Genomic DNA, 22,192 nt, shown 5'->3' with positions numbered 1-22,192 from the left:
AGAGAAGCTGGCGGCGCTTCTGGATGTTGTTGATAAATGGCTTTGGCTTTGCACAGTACAGCTTTAACTTGCACTTACAGATGTAGCGACCAAATGTATTTAGTGACAATGTTTTTTTTAAGTATTCCTGAGCCCATGTGGTGATATCCTTTAGAGATTGACGTCGGTTTTTACGTGGAGTGATTTTTCCAGATTCTCTGAACCTTTTGATTATATTATGGGCCGTAGATGTTGAAATCCCTAAATGTCTTGCAATTGCACTTTGAGAAACGTTGTTCTTAAATTTTGACTATTTGCTCACGCAGTTGTGGACAAAGGGGTGTACCTCGCCCCATCCTTTCTTGTGAAAGACTGAGCATTTTTTGGAAGCTGTTTTTATATCCAATCATGGCACCCACCTGTTCCCAATTAGCCTGCACACCTGTGGGATGTTCCAAATAAGTGTTTGATGAGCATTCCTCAACTTTATCAGTATTTATTGCCACCCTTCTCAACTTCTTTGCTGGCAAAGTTAATGATTTGCAACACAAAAAATGTTTATCAGTTTGAAAATCAAATATGGTGTCTTTGTAGCATATTCGACTGAATATGGGTCGAAAAGGATTTGCAAATCATTGTATTCCGTTTATATTTACATCTAACACAATTTCCCAACTCATATGGAAACGGGGTTTGTAGATTACTGTACAGATAGATATAATGCACTTTTGCATATGCACCCAGATTTATGGATGTACTGTATGTTATATTGTCTTTATATTCCAGCGAATTATTCCGTTTTTGGGGGGAATTGAAGGGATTATTATGATGCGTTCAAGAGTCTTATGGCCTGAGGGAAGAAGCTGTTACAGAACCTGGAGGTTCTGCTTCGGAGGCTGCGGGACCTCTTTCATAGAGTCCAACAGTCCAGTAAACAAATGATCGATGACTTAAGGACAATTAGTCATGCCAATGCATCTGACTAACTAAATATTTACTTTTCACAATAATGCATTACTTTTTGGTGTAAGTAACTGAGTTACTTTTGACATAAAGTAACTAGTCTCTGGTTTTCAGCAATATTAGGGATACCCCCGAACAATTTTCCCTGTGTAATTTGTTGTGAGTTCATGCACTGTTTGTGTAGTTCTTTGAACAAGGGGATGTTCATGCACGCTTCATTTTGTGCACCAGTAAAAAAAAAAAAAACGTGTTGAATTTGAAAAAACAAACAAACACATTTTATTTTTCACTAAAGAAGGGTTCGGTGGATGCGCATATGAAACTGGTGTGGTTTGGTACCTCCAACAAGGTTAAGAACCGCTGGGTTATGTGTTTCCATTAGATGAAAAAGAGTCCACTCCGCAAAAAGTCAGTGTTCAAAAACAAGAAAAAACAAATACAAAAATTAGGGGTATTTTATTTGAACTAAGCAAAATTATCTGCCAATAGAACAAGAAAATTTGGCTTGTCAAGACTTTCCAAAACAAGTAAAGTTAGCTAACCTCATTGAAACCAAAAACACCTTAAAATAAGTATATTCTCACTAATAACAAGTGCACATTTTTTGTTCAAGAAAAAAAAAAAAGGATCTTTTTGCTCAATATGTGAACGGCGTGGCGCAGTTGGGATAGTGGCCGTGCCAGCAACCGGAGAGTTCCTGGTTTGATACTCACCTTCTACTAACCTCGTCACGTTCGTTGTGTCCTTGAGCAAGACACTTCACCCTTGCTCCTGATGGGTCCTGGTTAGCGCCTTACTTGGCAGCTCCCGTCATCAGTGTGTGAATGGGTGAATGTGGAAATAGTGTCAAATCGCTTTGAATACCTTGAAGGTAGAAAAGCGCTATACAAGTAAAACCCATTTACCATTAAAAATATTCTTAAATGAAGTAAATGCTATTTTCTTGACATAATGATGTGCGCTGGGCATCTTGATTTTTTTTTTCCATGCTTGAAGTAAGAAATTATTACTTTAAAAAAGCAGTTTTATACGTGTGAGTGTTCATGACAAAGCTTTGCAACAGTGGATATTCTAGTTTCAAGCATGTTTTACTCAATATAGATCATCAAATCTCAGCAACAAGCTGTAATATCTTACTGCGATCATTTAGGACCAAAACCCTCAAAACAAATAAAACACTCTAACATAAAATCTGCTTAGTGAGAAGAAGTATTTTATCGGACAGAAAATAAGCAAATATCACCCTTATTTGATATATTTAATCTTACTTAGATTTCAGTTTTTACGGTGTACAAAATTATGTCATGAAACAATCTTCTGGCAAAATATCAAACTTACTCAGCTGCTTAGTGGTCAGAGTGTCCGCCCTGAGAGCGGTAGGTTGTGAGTTCAAACCCCAGCCGAGTCATACCAAAGACTATAAAAATGGGACCCATTACCTTCCTGCTTGGCATTCAGCGTCAAGGATTGGAATTGGGGGTTAAATCACCAAAAGGATTACCGGGCGCGGCACGGCTGCTGCCCACTGCTCCCCTCACCACCCAGGGGGTGATCAAGGGGATGGGTCCAATCCAGAGGACAAATTGTGTGTGTGACGATCATTGGTACAAATCCCGTTTCCATATGAGTTGGAAAATTGTGTTAAAAGGAAAAAAAACAGAATACAATGATTTGCAAATGCTTTTCAACCCATATTCAGTTGAATATGCTACAAAGACAACATATTCGATGTTCAAACTGATAAACATTTTTTTTTTTTTGCAAATAATCATTAACTTTAGAATTTGATGCCAGCAACACGTGACAAAGAAGTTTGGGAAGGTGGCAATAAATACTGATAAAGTTAAGGAATGCTCATCAAACACTTATTTGGAACATCCCACAGATGTGCAGGCTAATTGGGAACAGGTGGGTGCCATGATTGGGTATCAATTAATCAATCAATGTTTACTTATATAGCCCTGAATCACTAGTGTCTCAAAGGGCTGCACAAACCACAACACAAACCACTACGACATCCTCGGTAGGCCCACATAAGGGCAAGGAAAACTCACACCCAGCGGGACGTCGGTGACAATGATGACTATGAGAACCTTGGAGAGGACGAAAGCAATGGATGTCGAGCGGGTCTACCATGATACTGTGAAAGTTAAATCCATAATGGATCCAACACAGTCGCGAGAGTCCAGTCCAAAGCGGATCCAACACAGCAGCGAGAGTCCCGTTCACAGCGGAGCCAGCAGGAAAACATCCCAAGCGGAGGCGGATCAGCAGCGCAGAGATGTCCCCAGCCGATACACAGGCAAGCAGTACATGGCCACCGGATTGGACCGGACCCCCTCCACAAAGGAGAGTGGGACATAGAAGAAAAAGAAAAGAAACGGCAGATCAACTGGTCTAAAAAGGGAGTCTATTTAAAGGCTAGAGTATACAAATGAGTTTTAAGGTGAGACTTAAATGCTTCTACTGAGGTTGCATCTCGAACTGTTACCGGGAGGGCATTCCAGAGTACTGGAGCCCGAACGGAAAACGCTCTATAGCCCGCAGACTTTTTTTGGGCTTTGGGAATCACTAATAAGCCGGAGTCTTTTGAACGCAGATTTCTTCCCGGGACATATGGTACAATACAATCGGCAAGATAGGATGGTAGCTAGACCGTGTAGTATTTTATACGTAAGTAGTAAAACCTTAAAGTCACATCTTAAGTGCACAGGAAGCCAGTGCATGTGAGCCAGTATAGGCGTAATATGATCAAACTTTCTTGTTCTGGTCAAAAGTCTAGCAGCCGCATTTTGTACCAACTGTAATCTTTTAATGCTAGACATGGGGAGACCCGAAAATAATACGTTACAGTAATCGAAGCGAGACGTAACAAATGCATGGATAATGATCTCAGCGTCTTTAGTCGACAGAATGGAGCGAATTTTTACGATATTACAGAGATGAAAGAAGGCCGTTTTAGTAACGCTTTTAATGTGTGACTCAAAGGAGAGAGTTGGGTCGAAGATAATGCCCAGATTCTTTACCGTTGTTTGGTTGTCAAATGTTAGAGTTATATTATTAAATAAAGGTCGGTGTCTGGCAGGACCGATAATCAGCATTTCCGTTGTTTTGGCGTTGAGTTGCAAAAAGTTAGCGGACATCCATTGTTTAATTTCATTAAGACACGCCTCCAGCTGACTACGATCCGGCGTGTTGGTCAGCTTTAGGGGCATGTAGAGTTGGGTGTCATCAGCATAACAGTGAAAGCTAACACCGTATTTGCGTATGATGTCCCCTAGCGGCAGCTTGTAGATGCTGAAGAGTGCAGGGCCAAGGACCGAACCCTGGGGAACTCCACACGTTACCTTAACGTAGTTCGAGGTCACATTGTTATGGGAGACGCACTGCATCCTATCAGTAAGATAAGAGTTAAACCAAGACAGGGCTAAGTCTGACATACCAATTCGTGTTTTGATACGTTTTAATAAAATATTATAATCGACGGTATCGAAAGCAGCACTAAGATCGAGGAGCAGCAACATAGATGACGCATCAGAATCCATCGTTAGCAATAGATCATTAGTCATTTTTGCGAGGGCTGTCTCCGTGGAGTGATTTGCCCTGAAACCGGATTGAAAGGTTTCACATAGATTGTTAGACGCTAAGTGTTCATTTAACAGCTCCGCAACAATTTTTTAGAGGATTTTTGAAATAAAGGGAAGGTGAGACACCGGTCGGTAGTTTACCATGAGGTCAGGATCGAGGATAGGTCTTTTAAGAAGAGGATGAATAACCGCTTTTTTGAATGCTAGGGGAACAGTGCCCGAGGAAAGTGATACGTTTATAATATTTAGCAATGATGGACCTAATAATACAAATAGCTCCTTGATAAGTTTCCCAGGAAGATGGTCAAGTAAACACGTTGTTTGTTTTATTCCATTTACTCGTTGTAACAATTCCTCTAATGTTATTTCCTCAAAACGAGAGAAACTATTTTGGAGGGCAGTATCCACCGTATATACAATCGTGTCAGTGTTAATAGAACCCAGTTGTAGCTGGGACGCATTGTCTTTAATCTCCTTTCTAATGATTTAAATTTTCTTATTAAAGAATTGCATAAAGTCATCAGATGAGTGGGTGGAGCTACTCGAAGGGGTCCCTTGTTGGGTTAGCGATGCTACCGTACTAAACAAAAATTTAGGATCGTTTTTATTACGGTGGATGAGATTTGAGTAATATTTAGCTTTAGCTAAGGTAAGCATGCGTTTATAAGTTATTAAACTATCACTCCATGCTTGATGGTGCACCTCAAGTTTAGTCGTGCGCCATTTGCGTTCCAGCTTTCTACATAATCATTTCTGAGCTCTAGTTTCTTCTGTAAACCACGGGGTACGCTTTTTTGGAGCCTTTTTTAACTTTAGCGGTGCTATGTTATCAATGGTTTCGCGCAGGGCGTCGTTAAAGTTGTTAGTGAGGTTATCAATAGAGCCCACATATTTTGGGAATGGTGCCATTACCGAGGGCAGTAGGTCAGCAAGAGTTGTCGTTGTGGCCGTATTAATGTTGCGGCTGCTATAACAGTTATTATTATTATTATTAGTTTGACGAACATGCGTCTGAACCTCGAATTTTATAAGCTAATGATCGGACAATACTTTAGTATACAGGAGTATCGTAACTTTGGAAACGGTGATACCCCTGACAAGCACTAAGTCTATCGTATTACCGTTGCGATGCGTGGGTTCATTTATTATTTGTGTAAGACCACAGCTATCAATTATAGTCTGGAGCGCTACGCACTGTGGGTCCGATGGGGTATTCATATGGATATTAAAGTCCCTCATTATGATTATATTATCGGCGTGCGTCACTAGATCAGCAATGAACTCTGAGAATTCATTGATAAAGTCCGAATAGGGCCCTGGGGGGCGGTAGATAACAGCCAGTTGTAGAGGCAGCAGTGTGACAGCCCTCATAGTAAGCACCTCAAACAATTTATATGTATTATTTATGTTAGGACTAAGGTTAAAGTTTTTGTTGTATATTAGTGCGACCCCCCCACCCTTTTAAGGGGACAGGCAATATGCGAATGTGTAAAGTTAGGAGGACATGCCTCATTTAGCGCAAAAAAGTTGTTTGGTTTAAGCCAGGTTTCGCTGAGACCGATGACGTTAAGATTGTTGTCTCTAATGATATCATTAACTAACAACGTTTTGGGAGACAATGATCTTATGTTTAAAAAACCTATATTATAGGTAGTGGGCTGTTTTAGGGAATTTTTGATCAAATTATCCATAGTAGCAATATCAATAATGTTGTGTTTATTATGCCCAGTGCATTTAGTATAATTACGACCATATCTAGGAATTGATACGACGGGAATTTTCCGATTGTTTGTTTGTTGCTTTGATAAACTGCACACATCATAGTTTGCCAACTCAGTAGAACGCATGTTCCGATTGTTTGTTTGTTGCTTTGATAAACTGCACGCATCATAGTTTGCCAACTCAGTAGAACACATGTCCAACTCTGAAACAATCAAAGCAGAAAAAACTTGTTCTAATTTAACTGACTCCTTACCCAGACCAGTAGTCTCGCATCTTCTATTTAATTCCGGCTTCAGGATGGAGGGAAGTGGGGTTCTGTGGGGATTAGCCTTCTGCTTTGTTTTTAGCCCCGCTCGGCATCCGCGTTTCCGATCACACCGCTGGCGTCTGCTCCGTAGACGGCCCCCGCTGCTACTATACTCCCCTGCTTCACAGGCCGCTGGATGTAGCCGCCGAAGTAGTCCCGTGCTAGTTAGCAGGTCTAGCAAGCACGCTATTAAAAAACAGCTTCCCAAAAAATGCTCAGTCTTTCATAAGAAAGGATGGGGCGAGGTACACCCCTTTGTCCACAACTGCGTGAGTAAATAGTCAAACAGTTTAAGAACAACGTTTCTCAAAGTGGAATTGCAAGAAATTTAGGGATTTCAACATCTGTGGTCCATAATATCATCAAAAGGTTCAGAGAATCTGGAGAAATCACTTCACGTAAGCGGCATGGCCGGAAACCAACATGGAATGACCATGACCTTCGATCCCTCAGATGGCACAGTATCAAAAACCGACATCAATCTTTAAAGGATATCACCATATGGGCTCAGGAACACTTCAGAAAACCACTGTCACTAACTACAATTCGTCGCTATATCTGTAAGTGCAAGTTAAAGCTCTACTATGCAAAGCGAAAGCCATTTATCAACAACATCCAGAAACGCCGCCGGCTTCTCTGGGCCCGAGATCATCTAAGATGGACTGATTCAAAGTGGAAAAGTGTTCTGTGGTCTGACGAGTCCACATTTCAAATTGTTTTTGGAAATATTCGACATTGTGTCATCCGGACCAAAGGGGAAGCGAACCATCCAGACTGTTATCTACGCAAAGTTCAAAAGCCAGCATCTGTGATGATATGGGGGTGCATTAGTGCCCAAGGCATGGTTAACTTACACATCTGTGAAAGCACCATTAATGCTGAAAGGTACATACAGGTTTTGGAACAACATATGCTGCCATCTAGGCGCCGTCTTTTTCTTGGACGCCCCTGCTTATTTCAGCAAGACAATGCCAAGCCACATTCAGCACGTGTTACAACAGTGTGGCTTCGCAAAAAAAGAGTGCGGGTACTTTGCTGGCCCGCCTGCAGTCCAGACATGTCTCCCATCGAAAATGTGTGGTGCATTATGAAGCATAAAATACGACAGCGGAGACCCTAGACTGTTGAACGACTGAAGCTCTACATAAAACAAGAATGGGAAAGAATTCCACTTTCAAAGCTTCAACAATTAGTTTCCCCAGTTCCCAAACGTTTATTGAGTGTTAAAAGAAAAGGTGATGTAACACAGTGGTGAACATGCCCTTTCCCAACTACTTTGGCACGTGTTGCATCCATGAAATTCAAAGTTTATTATTATTTGCAAAAAAACCCCAAAGTTTATGAGTTTGAACATCAAATATCTCGTCTTTGTAGTGCATTCATTTGAATATGGATTGAAAAGGATTTGCAAATCATTGTATTCTGTTTATTTTTACATTAACACAATTTCCCAAATACATATGGAAACGGGGTTTGTACTTTAACTTTAACTTTGACTTTAAATCATCATTAAAAATAAATCACTTTGAGGAAACACTGCAATTCTTGAAATGTTATCCAATGTTTTTGTCTCTTAAAAACTTTACAGGCAGTGTTGTCCACCAAAGGGGATTCAAAAACATGTGCTATCAAAGGAAACATTCATGTTTTATTTGTAAAAGTTAACTTGTCATTGTTTGTTCGAGATGTCTGCTGTCGGGAGATGTAAAATGCACCATCAATACAACACGGCACACGGAGTCTTTTCAAAGGGAAAATTCCATCTTTTGTGCCTCCTCCCGAATATGCTGCCAAGCCCTGCAGACGACGGTTTTGATCTTTCCCTTTCATCGCTATTGATCCTTCCTTGTCTTCCTCTCTGCTGTTGAGTGGTGTCAAAACAAAGTCTGACGAGCGCAAGTGCACACACAAACCTGCTGCTTGTCTTTTGTTTCCTGCCAGGGAAGGAAGGGGCGGGGCTCCATCTTTGTGTGGGCTTCCGGCAACGGCGGCCGAAGCCAGGACCACTGCTCTTGCGACGGCTACACCAACTCCATCTACACCATCTCTATCTCCAGCACGGCGGAGAGCGGACGCAAGCCCTGGTACCTGGAGGAGTGCTCGTCCACCCTGACTACTACCTACAGCAGCGGCGAGAATTACGACCGAAAGATTGTAAGAAGAGTTTCGGTCTGACTCTAGTGTTTTTTCACACATATTTGGTATGGGGAGTAGAGGTGAACACAAACACACAGCTCCGTCTGCTACAGTACCAGCATTTTTAACAGCAACGTTTAGCAAACAAAACGGTTAGCAAACAAAAAGCTCAAACGGAACGGATAGTTTGCAAGTGGCCTGGTGGTTAGAGTATCCGCCCTGAGATCGGTAGGTCGTGATTTCAAACAAAGATTATAAAAATGGGACCCAATACCTCCCTGCTTGGCACTCAGCATCAAGGGTTGGAATTAAGGGTTACATCGCCAAAATGATTCCCAGGCGTGGCCACCGCTGCTGCTCACTGCTCCCCTCACCTCCCAGGGGGTGAACAAGGGGATGGGTCAAATGCAGAGGACAAATTTCACCACACCTAATGTGTGTGTGTGACAATCTTTGGTATTCTAACTTTATTTTAAGATGTACAGCTGTTAGAGAATTGTAGTGATAGAAAGTATCCATTATTATTGCGTACTTATCATTGGTAAGATATTGTTGTCATATTGTGATTTTTTTTTTACTGTGATGTTTTTGGTGTAGCTCGCATACATGGAACCAGATCAGGGGTCGGCAACCCGCGGCTCTTCGATCACTCTGATGTGGCTCAACCGCATGCTTGCCGACCCCCTTGAATTTTCCGGGAGGTTTCTGGATTTCAGTGACTCTCCTAGCAATCTCCCAAGGATTTTATTCTCAGATTTTCACCAACAGACAACAATTTTGAGGGCCTGCTGTGATGACAAAGCCTTTAACGTCCTCTAAAACATGTTGTCTCATCCTCTTTCATACCATACTATGAGTGCCGGCCGGTCACATGTAGTATGCGGCTGCCGTCTTAACGCGTATGTGACTGCAAGGCATAGTTGTTCACCAGCCATACAGGTTATAGTGAGAGTTGGGATATAAACAACTTTAACACTCTTACTGATATGCGCCACACTGAGAACCCACAGCAAACATTTGGTCAGCCAATTACAGGACCAAATTAATTTCGCACTGAGCGCTGGCGTATAAAAACCTCCGCACTTTAACACAACATAAACACAACAGAACAAATACCCAGAATCCCATGCATCCCTAACTTTTCCGGGCTACATTATACACCCCTCCCTCCGTGCGTCAGTTGAGGTGGGCGGGGTTTGGTGGTAGCGGTAGTGTATAATGTAGCCCGGAAGAGTTAGGAATGCATGGGTTTCTGGGTATTTTTTCTGTTGTGTTTATGTTGTGTTAAAGTGCGAATGTTCTCCCAAAATCTGTTTGTCATTCTTGTTTGGTGTGGGTTCACAGTGTGGCGCATATTAGTAACTGTGTTAAAGTTGTCATACAGGTCACACCCTCAGTGTGACCTGTATGGCTTTTGAACAAGTATGCCTTGCAGTACCTTTCGTGTGTCCGCAGAAGCCATATACAACATTACAATGGGCTGGCAAGCTGATTGTTACGGTTATAGAGGGCGTCAAACGCTTTGTCATCATACCACGCTAGTATAATTGTTGTTAGGGTGAAAATCTGCAAATATACTAGAGAATTGTTGCTCTGAAATTATGGAGTCTCCCTGAAAAATTGGGATGGTTGGCATTAACTGGTGGGTCGCACTAATATTAAATTTTCATATAAAGGTGCAGGCCGCGTGACTGAGACCCCTGGTTTATACATAGCTCAAAGCAAAAAAATCTTTGTACGCTGCGTGGCGCAGTGGGAGAGTGGCCGTGTGTAACCCGAGGGTCCACCTCGTCACATCCGTTGTGTCCTGAGCAAGACACTTCACCCTTGCTCCTGATGTGTGCTGGTTAGCGCCTTGCATGGCAGCTCCCTCCATCAGTGTGTGAATGTGTGTGTGAATGGGTGAATGTGGAAGTAGGGCAAAGCACTTTGAGTACCTTGAAGGTAGAAAAGCGCTATACAAGTACAACCAGTTTATCATTTATTCATAATTTAATTCATTTTAAATTTCAAAAGAGTTTTGTGTCTCCCATTGTTTTCTTTATTTTGTGAAACGGGTCAAAATGGCTCTTTGTGTGGTAAAGGTTGCCGACCCCTGAACTAGATGTAGCGATTCCTGAAGGAATTGCGTGTGAATGCTCCAATGCTAAGGTTGAACTGAAATGCTAACAGATTGCAGTATGGGTGTAAGAATAGTTTGGATGTAGGAATGGTTTGAATGTCAAAGAGTTTGAATTTCCAGGAAAACCGGAATTTGGTTTTGAACTTGGGTAAGTGTCTGTTTGAATGTCCAGGATTAGTGGAATGTGTTGATGTTGGAATGGTTTGAACAGTTAAGTTAAGTTAGAGTACCTATGATTGTCACACACACACACTAGGTGTGGCGAAATTATTATCTGCATTTGACCCATCACCCTCAATCACACCCTGGGAGGTGGGAGGAGCAGTGAGCTGCAGCGGTGGCCGCGCCCAGCAATCATTTTTGGTGATTTAACCCCCAATTCCAACCCTTGATGCTGAGTGAGAAGCAAGGAGGCAACGGGTCCCATTTTTATAGTTTTTGGAATGACTTGACCGGGGTTTGAACTCACAACCTGCTGAGCTCAGGGCGGACACTCTAACCCAGGCGTGCCCACACTTTTTCTGCAGGTGAGCTACTTTTCAATTGACCGAGTCAAAGGAATCTACCTCATTCATATATATAATTTATATTTAATTATTTATGTAAGAGACGTTTTGGTTAACCCGTTAAAGGCGATTAATGATAACACAAGCATGTTTAACACATATAGATTTCTTTTTTTTCATGAAGACAAGAATATAAGTTGGTGTATTACCTAATTCTGATGACTTGCATTGATTGGGATCAGACCGTATTGCTGTTAACGTCCACATTTTCGAATGGAGGAGAAAAAAGTCCTCCTCTCTGTCCAGTACCACATGAAAGTGGTTAGTTTTTGGCGTCTTATTTTTCCAGTTTCCATACTCGTTTTTATACATTTTGCAAGAAATACATTAACGGCCAACTCCGTAGCTTGCTAACTTGTGCACGCTAGCTTTCTGAGACTCTTATTTTGTTAGCGCAGGCAGGATGAAGCAGGACTTTTATTGTGAAGACAGCAACTGTGCAGTCTGTCTTAAGGGTTTTGACAGCAGGTACGGCGCGAGAGTGTTGAAATAAAAAGTGTTTCTCGCCCTCCTCTCGGTCATGTTTTCTTAATAATGATCTGGCAGCAGCTAGCGTCATCTCCGAAGCCGTGCCGTGAATATCAATCAAGTGACCAAAGTGACGTCATAGTAAAGATTGATGATCACAAATTTTTAGGTTTATTTTTTTAATGCTTGGTTTGCGATCGCCTGACACACCATCCACGATCGGCCGGTAGCTCGCGAGCGACGTAATGGGCATCCTTGCTCTAACCACTAGGCCACTGAATTGGATGAAAAATGTGGGAATTGTGCAACTTGGAAAAATGTCCCATTCATTTCAATGAAAAATTTGGAATCTTGGTAAAAGAGGGATTTTTTTTGTAATTTAAAAAAATGTAATCTTCTGAATGAGTTGGTGTTGAAATTTTTCAAATCGGTCGAGAAATGTTGAAGTAGTAACATTTTTAATTCAGAAACGGCATTATACTTATATTGTTACTGTCAATATTTTTAATTGATCCGCCCAACCCTCTGTAGCAGGGATCCCCAAACTACAGCATGGGTGTCAACAGGTAACAGGTAACAACCGTGACCCCTAGCGGGACAAGCGGTAGTAAATGGATGGATGGATGGCGAGGGACGACTGTAAATGTGAAAACACCTTAAGTGAAGTCATGTGTCTTCAACCCCATGCATTTGGGATTTGGAGCTCCAACATTACTGCAAAACTGTATTTTGCACTCCATATGCCAGACCAAGCTTGACCTCGTTCAAGCATTTTACGGCCACGGCCCACGGTCCACCGAGATGAAAAAGTGCCAGTTAGCCAATGTTAGCTACCTTGTCTGGCGCCGCCTCGCGACATTCCCCGGACCGACGCTACCGACGCTTCATACAAATTAAAGAGCGCAGATCTTTTTTTTTGCGTGTCGGCCTAATCTACATGAACACATTCCCTCCCCTCCGTGTTACCGGCCCGCTTCCATCCCTCACCAGCGTGTTTGTGCTGGGATAATCCCTCAAACTTTTCAGTCGAGTGAAGGTCCTTTTGATACGGGCTCAGAGAAGGAGCTGACCAAACTTTTCTTGGCTCAGTGACTGCCACGCTCTCAAAGTCCAAAAGACTTAACCAAAACATTTATTCATTCAATAAACAAGTTCATTTTTTTTTTTTAGGATTTGTTTTTTCTGCTGGTGTTGACTTGAATTCTTGAAGTCTTAGGAAGACAGAATGTGTTTTTATTTGTCAAGAGTCTATCAAAGCTTAAATGTGATATTCAGGTGTGTCTAAATCAGGGGTGGGCAATTTATTTTTACCGGGGGCCGCATTAGCAACTCGAGCAATGCTGGAGGGCCACATCGACAATATTCCAATAAATTTTCCATCCTTCCATCTTCTTCCGCCTATCCGATCTCGGGTCGCGGGAGCAGCAGCCTAAGCAGGGAAACCCAGACGCTCCTCTCCCCAGCCACTTAGTCCAGCTCTTCCCAGGGTACCCTGAGGCATTCCCAGCCCAGCCGGGAGACATGGTCTTCCCAATGTGTCCTGGGTCTTCCCCGTGGCCTCCTACCAGTCGGACGTGCCCAAAACACCACCCTAAAGAGGCGTTCGGGTGTCATCCTGACCAGATGCCCGAACCACCTCATCTGGCTCTTCTCGATGTGGAGGAGCAGCGGCTTTACTTTGAGTTCCTCCCAGATGACACAGCTTCTCACCCTATCTCTAAGGGAGAGCCCCGCCACCCGGCGGAGGATACTCATTTCGGCCGCTTGTACCCGTGATCTTGTTCTTTCGGTCATGACCCAAAGCTCATGACCATAGGTGAGGATGGGAACGTAGATCGACTGGTAAATAGAGAGCTTTGCCTTCCGGCTTAGCTTCTTCTTCACCACAGCGGATCGATACAGCGTCCGCATTACTGAAGACGCCACACAGATCCGCCTTTCGATCTCACGATCCACTCTTCCCTCACTCGTGAACAAGACTCCGAGGTACTTTAACTCCTCCACTCTGGGAAGGGCCCCCCCCAACCCGTAGATGGCACTCCACCCTTTTCCGGGCGAGAACCATGGACTCGGACTTGGAGGTGCTGATTCTCATCCCAGTCGCTTCACACTCTGCTGCGAACCGATCCAATTAAATTTTGCTAAATATTATTTTTGATTTACCGTAAGATAAAAATAATAATTTCATTTAACCTACGTAACTTAACTTTATACAAAAGCAGATGGCTTTTGATGGTTTTATGATTTTAACACTATCTTACACAACACTTCCTGATGTATAATACAATGCAAAAATTTCTGTCACTTTATCCTGCATCCTCTTTAAAAGTCTCAACATTTTTCCCCGTCAGATTTGGACAACCATCTGTTGTCACACCCGCCTGCTTGTCCAATTTCAGTCCTAACATGTCCAGACACAGATTTACCTCTGTGAACAAGTCATTACCTGTGGTTGTCCCTTTAATTGACAGCATGGCTGCCAGCTATTCCGTGATTTGAAAGTCCGCAGTTATCCCACTTAAGAAAATGAGCAGCTGGGCGGTGTCACGTACATCGCAGCTCTCATCCAAAGCCGGCGAAAAACAGTCAAAGTCGGCCGTTCTATTCTTCAGTTGAAGCTCCAAGTTTCCAGCGATGGTCTCAGCCCTCCTCGTTACAGTGCGTCGGGAGATTGACACGTTGTCAAATGCGCCCTTCTTCTCCGGGTACATCAGCGCAACAGAGTCTAATAAGCACTCCTTAATAAACTCTACGTGAGTTCTGGCGATTTTGTGAGAAATGACGAATATTGTCCTGACGGCTGCATATCTGGGGGTCTGAAATTTGGAAAAAATCCTTGTTGGGTTTGCAGTTTTACCATCAACGCATCAGCCTCCCTTGCGCGCTCTACACCAGACAGATACCGGTATTTTTCCTCGTGCTTCGTCGTGTAGTGGCGATTCAAATTATATTCTTCAAACATAGCAACCTGTGTACCACAAATTAAGCACACGGCTTTACCTTTACTTTCTGTAAAGAAATACTTGGCAGTCCGTGTCTTGTTGAAAACACGGCATTCGTCATCAACTTTTCTTTTTTTTAGCGTGAGCTGACATCTCGGTGGTAACCGGACATCACTTGTCAGAAGTTGTCAATGTGCACCTTCACTCACAGGTTACACACGGACATACATCCATGAATAACACTTTTTAAAATAAAAGCAGCACACTTGTATTGCACGCACGACATACAGTAGATGTTTTTTAAAATGTATTATGTAATTTGTAATTGCCGCTGTTTACGTCCGCACGGAAGTAATACAAATAATGCTTTTCAAAACAAAAGCAGCACCGTTGTATTGCACGCTCGACGTAGATATTTTTAAAATGTATTGTGCAATTTATGATTGCCCTCAGGCCGCAGAATGCCCAGGTCTAGTCTAAATCCTCCTGATCCTCTTTGTTTCAATCAATTAATCAATCAATCAATGTTTATTTATATAACCCTACATCACAAGTGTCTCCAAAGGGCTGCACAAGCCACAGCGTCATCCTCGGTTCTGATCCCACATCAGGGCTAGGAAAAAGTCACAACCCAGTTTCAGTCCCTGCCTGCCGTAACAATAGTGTTGTTTATCCCTACTTTTTCTACCTACTCATCTTGCTCGCCGTGACTGACTGACCTCCCTCTCTCCGACTGTGCAGATCACGACAGACCTGAGGCATCGGTGCACCGACAGTCACACTGGCACGTCGGCCTCGGCCCCCATGGCCGCAGCCATCGTCGCCCTGGCTCTGGAAGCAAAGTAAGATCTCCCATTCATCCCTTCTCTTCAGCCCTTTCTATGTCGGAACGGGGAGTCAGACACTTAAGTCTCATATTCTAATATTTTGTGTCAGTCACCATTCTGGGAACACACCGCTAATGTTAATGATTTAATTTTCCTGAGGGAACTCTCCTGAAGGAATCAAAAAAGTACTATCTATCTATCTATCTATCTATCTATCTATCTATCTATCTATCTATCTATCTATCTATCTATCTATCTATCTATCTATCTATCTATCTATCTATCTATCTATCTATCTATCTATCTATCTATCTATCTATTTATCTATCTGTCTATCTGTCTGTCTATCTAATGAGTAGTGTTTCTCCATGCCTGTATCCAACAGTGTCCCGTGATAGTGATATGATATTGCTTCCTCTGACGATCTCGATCTTTTTCAAGTAAACTGGTGCTGTTCAGTCCAGTTTTAAAAGTTATTAGTTACTACTGAAGTATTTTGTTGCTTGTGTCACTTTGTGTCCTGGGACCCCAGCACCTCCAAAACTCTACAATCTAGACTCCAAACGTCCCAGAACAAGTTAGTCAGGTTACTTCTAGACCTCCACCCATACTTGCCAACCTTGAGACCTCCGAATTCGGGAGATGTGAGGCAGGGTTTGGTGGTAGCAGGGGGTCTATATTGTAGCGTCCCGGAAGAGTTAGTGCCGCAAGGGGTTCTGGGTATTTGTTCTGTTGTGTCACGGTGCGGATGTTCTCCCGAAATGTGTTTGTCATTCTTGTTTGTTGAGGGTTCACAGTGTGGTGCATATTTTTAACAGTATTAAAGTTGTTTATACGGCCACCCTCAGTGTGAGGGTGAGCTGTTGACCCAGTATGCTATACATTCATCATGTGTGTCTGTAAAAACAGCCTATTTTATATGGCATGGCCGACACGCATTTTGTATGGCGGAAAAGCGGACGTGACGACTGGAACAAACACACATGAGCATAATAAACACACGGGCGGTATAGTTCGTTTGGTAGAGTTGCCATGCCAGCAACCTGAGGGTTGCAGGTTCGATCCCCGCTTCCACCATCCTAGTCACTGCCGTTGTGTCCTTGGGCAAGACATTTTACCCACCTGCTCCCAGTGCCACCCACACACTGGTTTAAATGTAACTTAGATATTGGGTCTCACTATGTAAAGCGCTTTGAGTCACCAGAGAAAAATCGCTATATAAATATAATTCACTTCACTTCACACGCTAAGAAATAGCTCCGTGCCTGCCTACTTTATGGGTTATAGATAAACCTATGGATAAAGGAGACATATATAATAGTCTCCTTTTCAGGTTGTAGAGGACGCTAAAGTCAGTGCCTTTAAGGCGCGCCCCCAATATTGTTGCCCGGGAGAAATTCGGGAGAATGGTTGCCCTGGGAGATTTTCGGGAGGGGCACTGAAATTCGGGAGTCTCCCGGAAAAATCGGGAGAGTTGGCAAGTATGCCTCCACCCCAGATCACACCTCACTCCTACCCACTTCTCCAAAGAGGGCTGGCTCAGGGTGGAAGACAGAGTAAATCAACTCGCACTGAGCTTAGTCTCTATAATCTGCTACACCTCCCTGATACCAAAGTACATGTCAAACTACTTGCATAACATAAATGACCGCCATAACCACAACACCAGGGGAAGCTCCACAAACTACAATAAACCCAGATTCTGATCCAACAAAGGTCTTAACTCATTCTCTTTCTATGCCAAATCAATATGGAATCCACTCCCAAAAGATGTAAAATAAAGGGCATCGCTACCCTCCTTCAAAACCGCACTAAAAGAACACCTCCAGGCAGCTACAACCCTAGACTAACACCATCCCCTCCCCGGATTGTAAATAATCAAATGTATATACTTGTTCTTATGCTTTCTGAGCTCACTATGTTCACTACTTGCTGTACATATCCTACCAAGTCAGACCTACACTGTTTCAATGTCCATTTCTCTGATGATTTAATTGTTGATGACTAAAGTGCTGATATCAACCAAACCTAAAACCCCCTCCACATTCCAGCCCCTGGATTGTAAATAATTACATGTATATATTCTGTTGATTAACTTGTGTGATGACAGCATTATGCTGATAGTATATATTTGTACCATGAAGTGATTAACTTGCCCCAAGAGGAGGAGTTCAAGTACCTCGGAGTCTTGTTCACGAGTGAGGGAAGAGTCGATGGTGAGATCGAAAGGCGGATCGGTGCGGCGTCTTCAGTATTGCGGACGCTGTATTGATCCGTTGTGGTGAAGAAGGAGCTGAGCCGGAAGGCAAAGCTCTCAATTTACCGATCGATCTACGTTCCCTTCCTCACCTATGGTCATGAGCTTTGGGTTATGACTGAAAGGACAAGATTACGGGTACAACCGGCCGAAATGAGCTTCCTCCGCCGGGTGGCGGGGCTCTCCCTTAGATATAGGGTGAGAAGCTCTGCCATCCGGCAGGAGCTCAAACTAAAGTCGCTGCTCCTCCTCATCGAGAGGAGCCAGATGAGTTGGTTCGGGAATCTGGTTAGGATGCCACCCGAACTCCTCCCTAGGGAGGTTTTTCGGGCACGGCCGACCGGTTGGAGACCACGGGGAAGACCCAGGACACGTTGGGAAGACTATGTCTCCCAGCTGGCTTGTCAACGCCTCGGGATCCTCCAGGTGGAGCTGGGCGAAGTGGTTGGGGAGAGGGGGGTCTGGGCTTCCCTGCTCGGGCTGCTGTCAGATAAGCGGAAGAAGATGAATGGATGGAATTGATTAACGTGGACCCCGACTTAAACAAGTTGAAAAACTTATTCGGGTGTTATCATTTAGTGGTCGATTGTACCGGATAAGTACTGTACTGTGCAATCTACTAATACAACTTTCAATCAATAAGTCAATCTACAAAAAGGACTTACTGTCATCGAACTTTAGATTGAAAGCATTGTATTTTAATGCCAGAGTCGGATATAGTTTTTTATCGATACTTAGTGAACCGAGTACAGTGTCAGACGACGAATCACATGATTAGCTGCTGAGTTAACCCAGGTCGCATCGTTTAACCCAGATAATCCGCCTCAAATCCCGGCGGTTGAAAATATTCTGGGTTTTCCTGGCAGGGCTGCGCACATAAGCCTGTTTCCTCAACAAGATTATTACACACACTGCCTCTTGCTCGCCTGCCATTTCTTCTTCTTTCCTTCAAAAACCCATGCGGGTGAACTTGCATGCACATGCAGGCAGCATGAGGGAAGCATCAAAGAAGGAAACAGTTTAGACAAATTCTGATGGTATCAGCTGGTATCTGATGAACAAGTTTACGTCAACCAGACTTCTCTGAAGCGACTGTTGTGTGGCTTTCTCCCCTGTCTTAACGTGCTTATAAAGTGCTCCTAAGGTCTTTGTGTGCTACCCCGTAAGCAGGAAGGCCTTGAGGCAATGTTGCTTGTTGAGCTTGGAGATGATTTGATTGCAATGCGAGCATCAAAGCTCATTACTCATCTCAGTCTGTTTCTATTCCAGGATGTGCTTAATTTTTTCATCACACCCTTGTCAGCTTTCCCGGTTGACCTATGACGTAACACTGGGCATCAGTGGCTAAAGTCCCAACAGTTTAGCTCTGTTGTAGCTGATGTCCGCTGTACCATTGGCACAGATTACAAATATTATGTCTCTAATGGCTATACTGAATTTAAATAGTAGACCGCATCAAGAAAACAATCTTAAATTGCGCTATGAACGTGATGCTACTACTGCATCCACGTATTTGCGTGGATGCAGGTTCGAAGCAAAGAAACAGAGTTTTTAAAAGAATTTTTGGAAAGAGAATCATTGAGACAAAACTTTCTCGGAGTTCATTCATAAAGCTTTGTGGATTGATGAAAGGAATTTTCAACCCAGAGGAAAAGACAGCTAGTGCCCGACCATACTTGCCAACCTCAAGATCTCGAAATTCGGGAGATGGGGTGGGTTGAAGTGCTGGCAGCATACCTCTTCCCCTTCAAGCTGTCCTGGATGAAATGAAATTCTTTTTTCCAATTATTTTGGAACTTGCAAGCATATTTCTTCTTCTTACTTGTCGTCGCCATGTCTCTTCTTCGTTCTTCTGCTTCGTCTCCTTCTTGTGTTTGCAGTTGTGCACTGAGCTCCAAAAGCCGTAGATGTTAGTGTAGCTTCCCGGAAAAGTTAGTGCTGCAAGGGGTTCTGGGTATTTGTTCTCTTGTGTTTATGTTGTGTTACGGTGCGGATGCGGGTTCACAGTGTGGCGCAAATTTGTGACGGTGTTAAAGTTGTTTTTACGGCCACCCTCAGTGTGACCTGTATGGCTGTTGACCAAGTATGCCTTGATTTCATTTGTGTGTGTGTTTGAAATTTACGTTATCATTAAACCTGTTAAAAGATCATACAACGTGTCAGCATATCTTGACATCTTCGAGTAAAGACCATTGTTAAACCCGTCCAATGATACATTATTATGTGACTGGGCCGGCACGCTGTTTATATTTTAACTTTCCTGAGGGAACTCTCCTGAAGGAATCAATAAAGTACTATCTATCTATCTATATGGATGAAAAGCGGACACCTGGACAGCATGCGGCTGTTAAGGGGTGAAAGTTTCATGTGAGAGAGGATGCTAAAGGCAGTGCCTTTAAGGCACGCCCCCAATATTGTTGTCTGGGTGGAAATCGGTTTAGTAGGGGTGTAACAGTTTGGTTCGGTACGTACCTCGGTTTAGAGGTCACGGTTCGGTTAATTTTTGATACAGTAAGAAAACTACAAAATGTAAATTTTTGGGTTATTTATTTACCAAATTTTTAAACAATTGCTTTATCCTTTTAACATTGGGAACACTGTAATAATTCTGCCCACATTAATCAACATTAAACTGCCTCAAATTGTTGCTCAGATTAAATAAAATTACAAAAATTTTCTTCTACATATACAAAGTGCAACATTAAACAGTTTCAAGTCAACTCATCATGCTTAATTTATCATAGCATTTGGAAAGCCTGTAGTTGATTTTTATTATGTAAATGTTATATTTTTATCAACATGTGATAGCAGGGACCCTGCCATTCAAAGCTTTTTTGTCCGTAAAACACACACCGCAAAATGAGCTAACATTACGCTAAAAGCTAATTAGCCTTCACCTCAAGCCAGAACTGCGAGCGAGCTGAGCTGCAGTTTAATTTTCTAGAAGGTCAACGGGCTCATAGTGATGTTACCTGTAGTTGACTGGAAGGTGTTCATTATCATTTGGGGAGCGTACGCTGCCTTATGCTCACCTGCTAAACACCTATCTGCTTGATGCTGAAGCATTGACAACATGCGCTCTGAATACGCACTGCTGATTGGTTGTTACCGCTCTGAATATGCACTGCTGATTGGCTGTTACCGCTATATATGTAACCAATCAGATGGTTGTGTGGATGGGACAATGCTGGGTGCTGTGACAGAGGCAGAAGAAGCAAAGCAGCTTGTTAAGACTTTAGCTTAGAAACTTGTTCGGTACACCCCCGTACCGAACCGAAACCCCATACCGAAACGGTTCAATATGAATACACGTACCGTTACACCCCTAATGTTTAGGTATGTTTTCAAGAAAAAAATATAAATCTTACCTGCTGCCATAATTAATACAGGTGTTATGATGGCAACAGTTTACATTTCCAATATTTTAAAAGGAGAGAAAAATTGTTTTGAAATGTACTTTTGATTTTAAAGTCAGTTTAGTCTTGCATCACCTGACAGTTGGCGCCTCATATTTTTACGCATCTTTCCCCCTTCTGCCTTGTTCGCTTTTCTCCATCATCATTACTCCTTCCTAGAGGAACCCACATTAAACCTTCTGCTCTGCTGTTGCTCCTACTAGCAGTGCTTCCGTCTGCCAGTTGGTGCCTTGCTCCATTAATTAGTATTGGGGTGTTTATGAGGAGATGGCTGTTGTGACCTAGATAACGATGCCATTCCACTTTTAATTAATGACCATAAAACATTTATGGGGTCATCATTACTCAGTGCCAGCCTTCGCCCCCATTAATGATTTTTGGTGCTAAAATTCAACACTTTTCACAGCTTATAGTTAAAAAAAATTTTTTAAGGATCATCCAAAAAGATAGGTAGTTGTAACTCATTATTGGAGAACTGCACAGTTAAGCATTTTTAGAACATCAGATTTATCACTCCAAAGATCATTAAATCTTCGTACTAACTTTTAACGATGTAACAGTACACCGAAAGCACTGTTTGGTATCTAGCTCGGTTCATTTTGGGTACAGTAAGGGAACAAAATGCAAACCATAAACATATCTGGCTTTCAAAATATATAGGCTTATAACAGTTCACATTAGCGATGTCGATAATATCGGACTGCCGATAAATGCTTTAAAATTTAATATCGGAAATTATCGGTATCTGTTTCAAAAAGTAAAATTTATGACTTTTTAAAACGCTGCTGTATGGAGTGGTACACGGACGTAGGTAAAAGTACAGAGCAGTTGCGTCTCCCAGTCATACTTTCCAACTCTCCCGATTTTCCTGGGAGACTCCCGAATTTCAGTGCCCCTCCC

General features: G+C 42.8%; 1 protein-coding gene across 4 annotated transcripts in view; it reads left to right on the top strand.

Moving 5' to 3' along the window:
- Positions 1–22,192, top strand: part of pcsk5b (proprotein convertase subtilisin/kexin type 5b) — a 305,406-nt gene that overhangs the window by 121,667 nt on the left and 161,547 nt on the right. For all 4 annotated transcript variants that reach the window (XM_061902184.1, XM_061902182.1, XM_061902180.1 and 1 more), the window contains exons 8-9: positions 8,500–8,712; positions 15,534–15,634. In XM_061902184.1, the coding sequence (XP_061758168.1) occupies positions 8,500–8,712; positions 15,534–15,634 (314 nt within the window). The remainder of the gene's footprint in view (positions 1–8,499; positions 8,713–15,533; positions 15,635–22,192) is intronic.

This window comes from Nerophis ophidion, linkage group LG01, assembly GCF_033978795.1.
Source record: "Nerophis ophidion isolate RoL-2023_Sa linkage group LG01, RoL_Noph_v1.0, whole genome shotgun sequence".
In the NCBI taxonomy this organism is placed as follows: domain Eukaryota; kingdom Metazoa; phylum Chordata; class Actinopteri; order Syngnathiformes; family Syngnathidae; genus Nerophis; species Nerophis ophidion.
The sequence above is the reverse complement of the archived record's forward strand: the minus strand, read 5'-3'. Positions and strand labels throughout refer to the sequence as shown.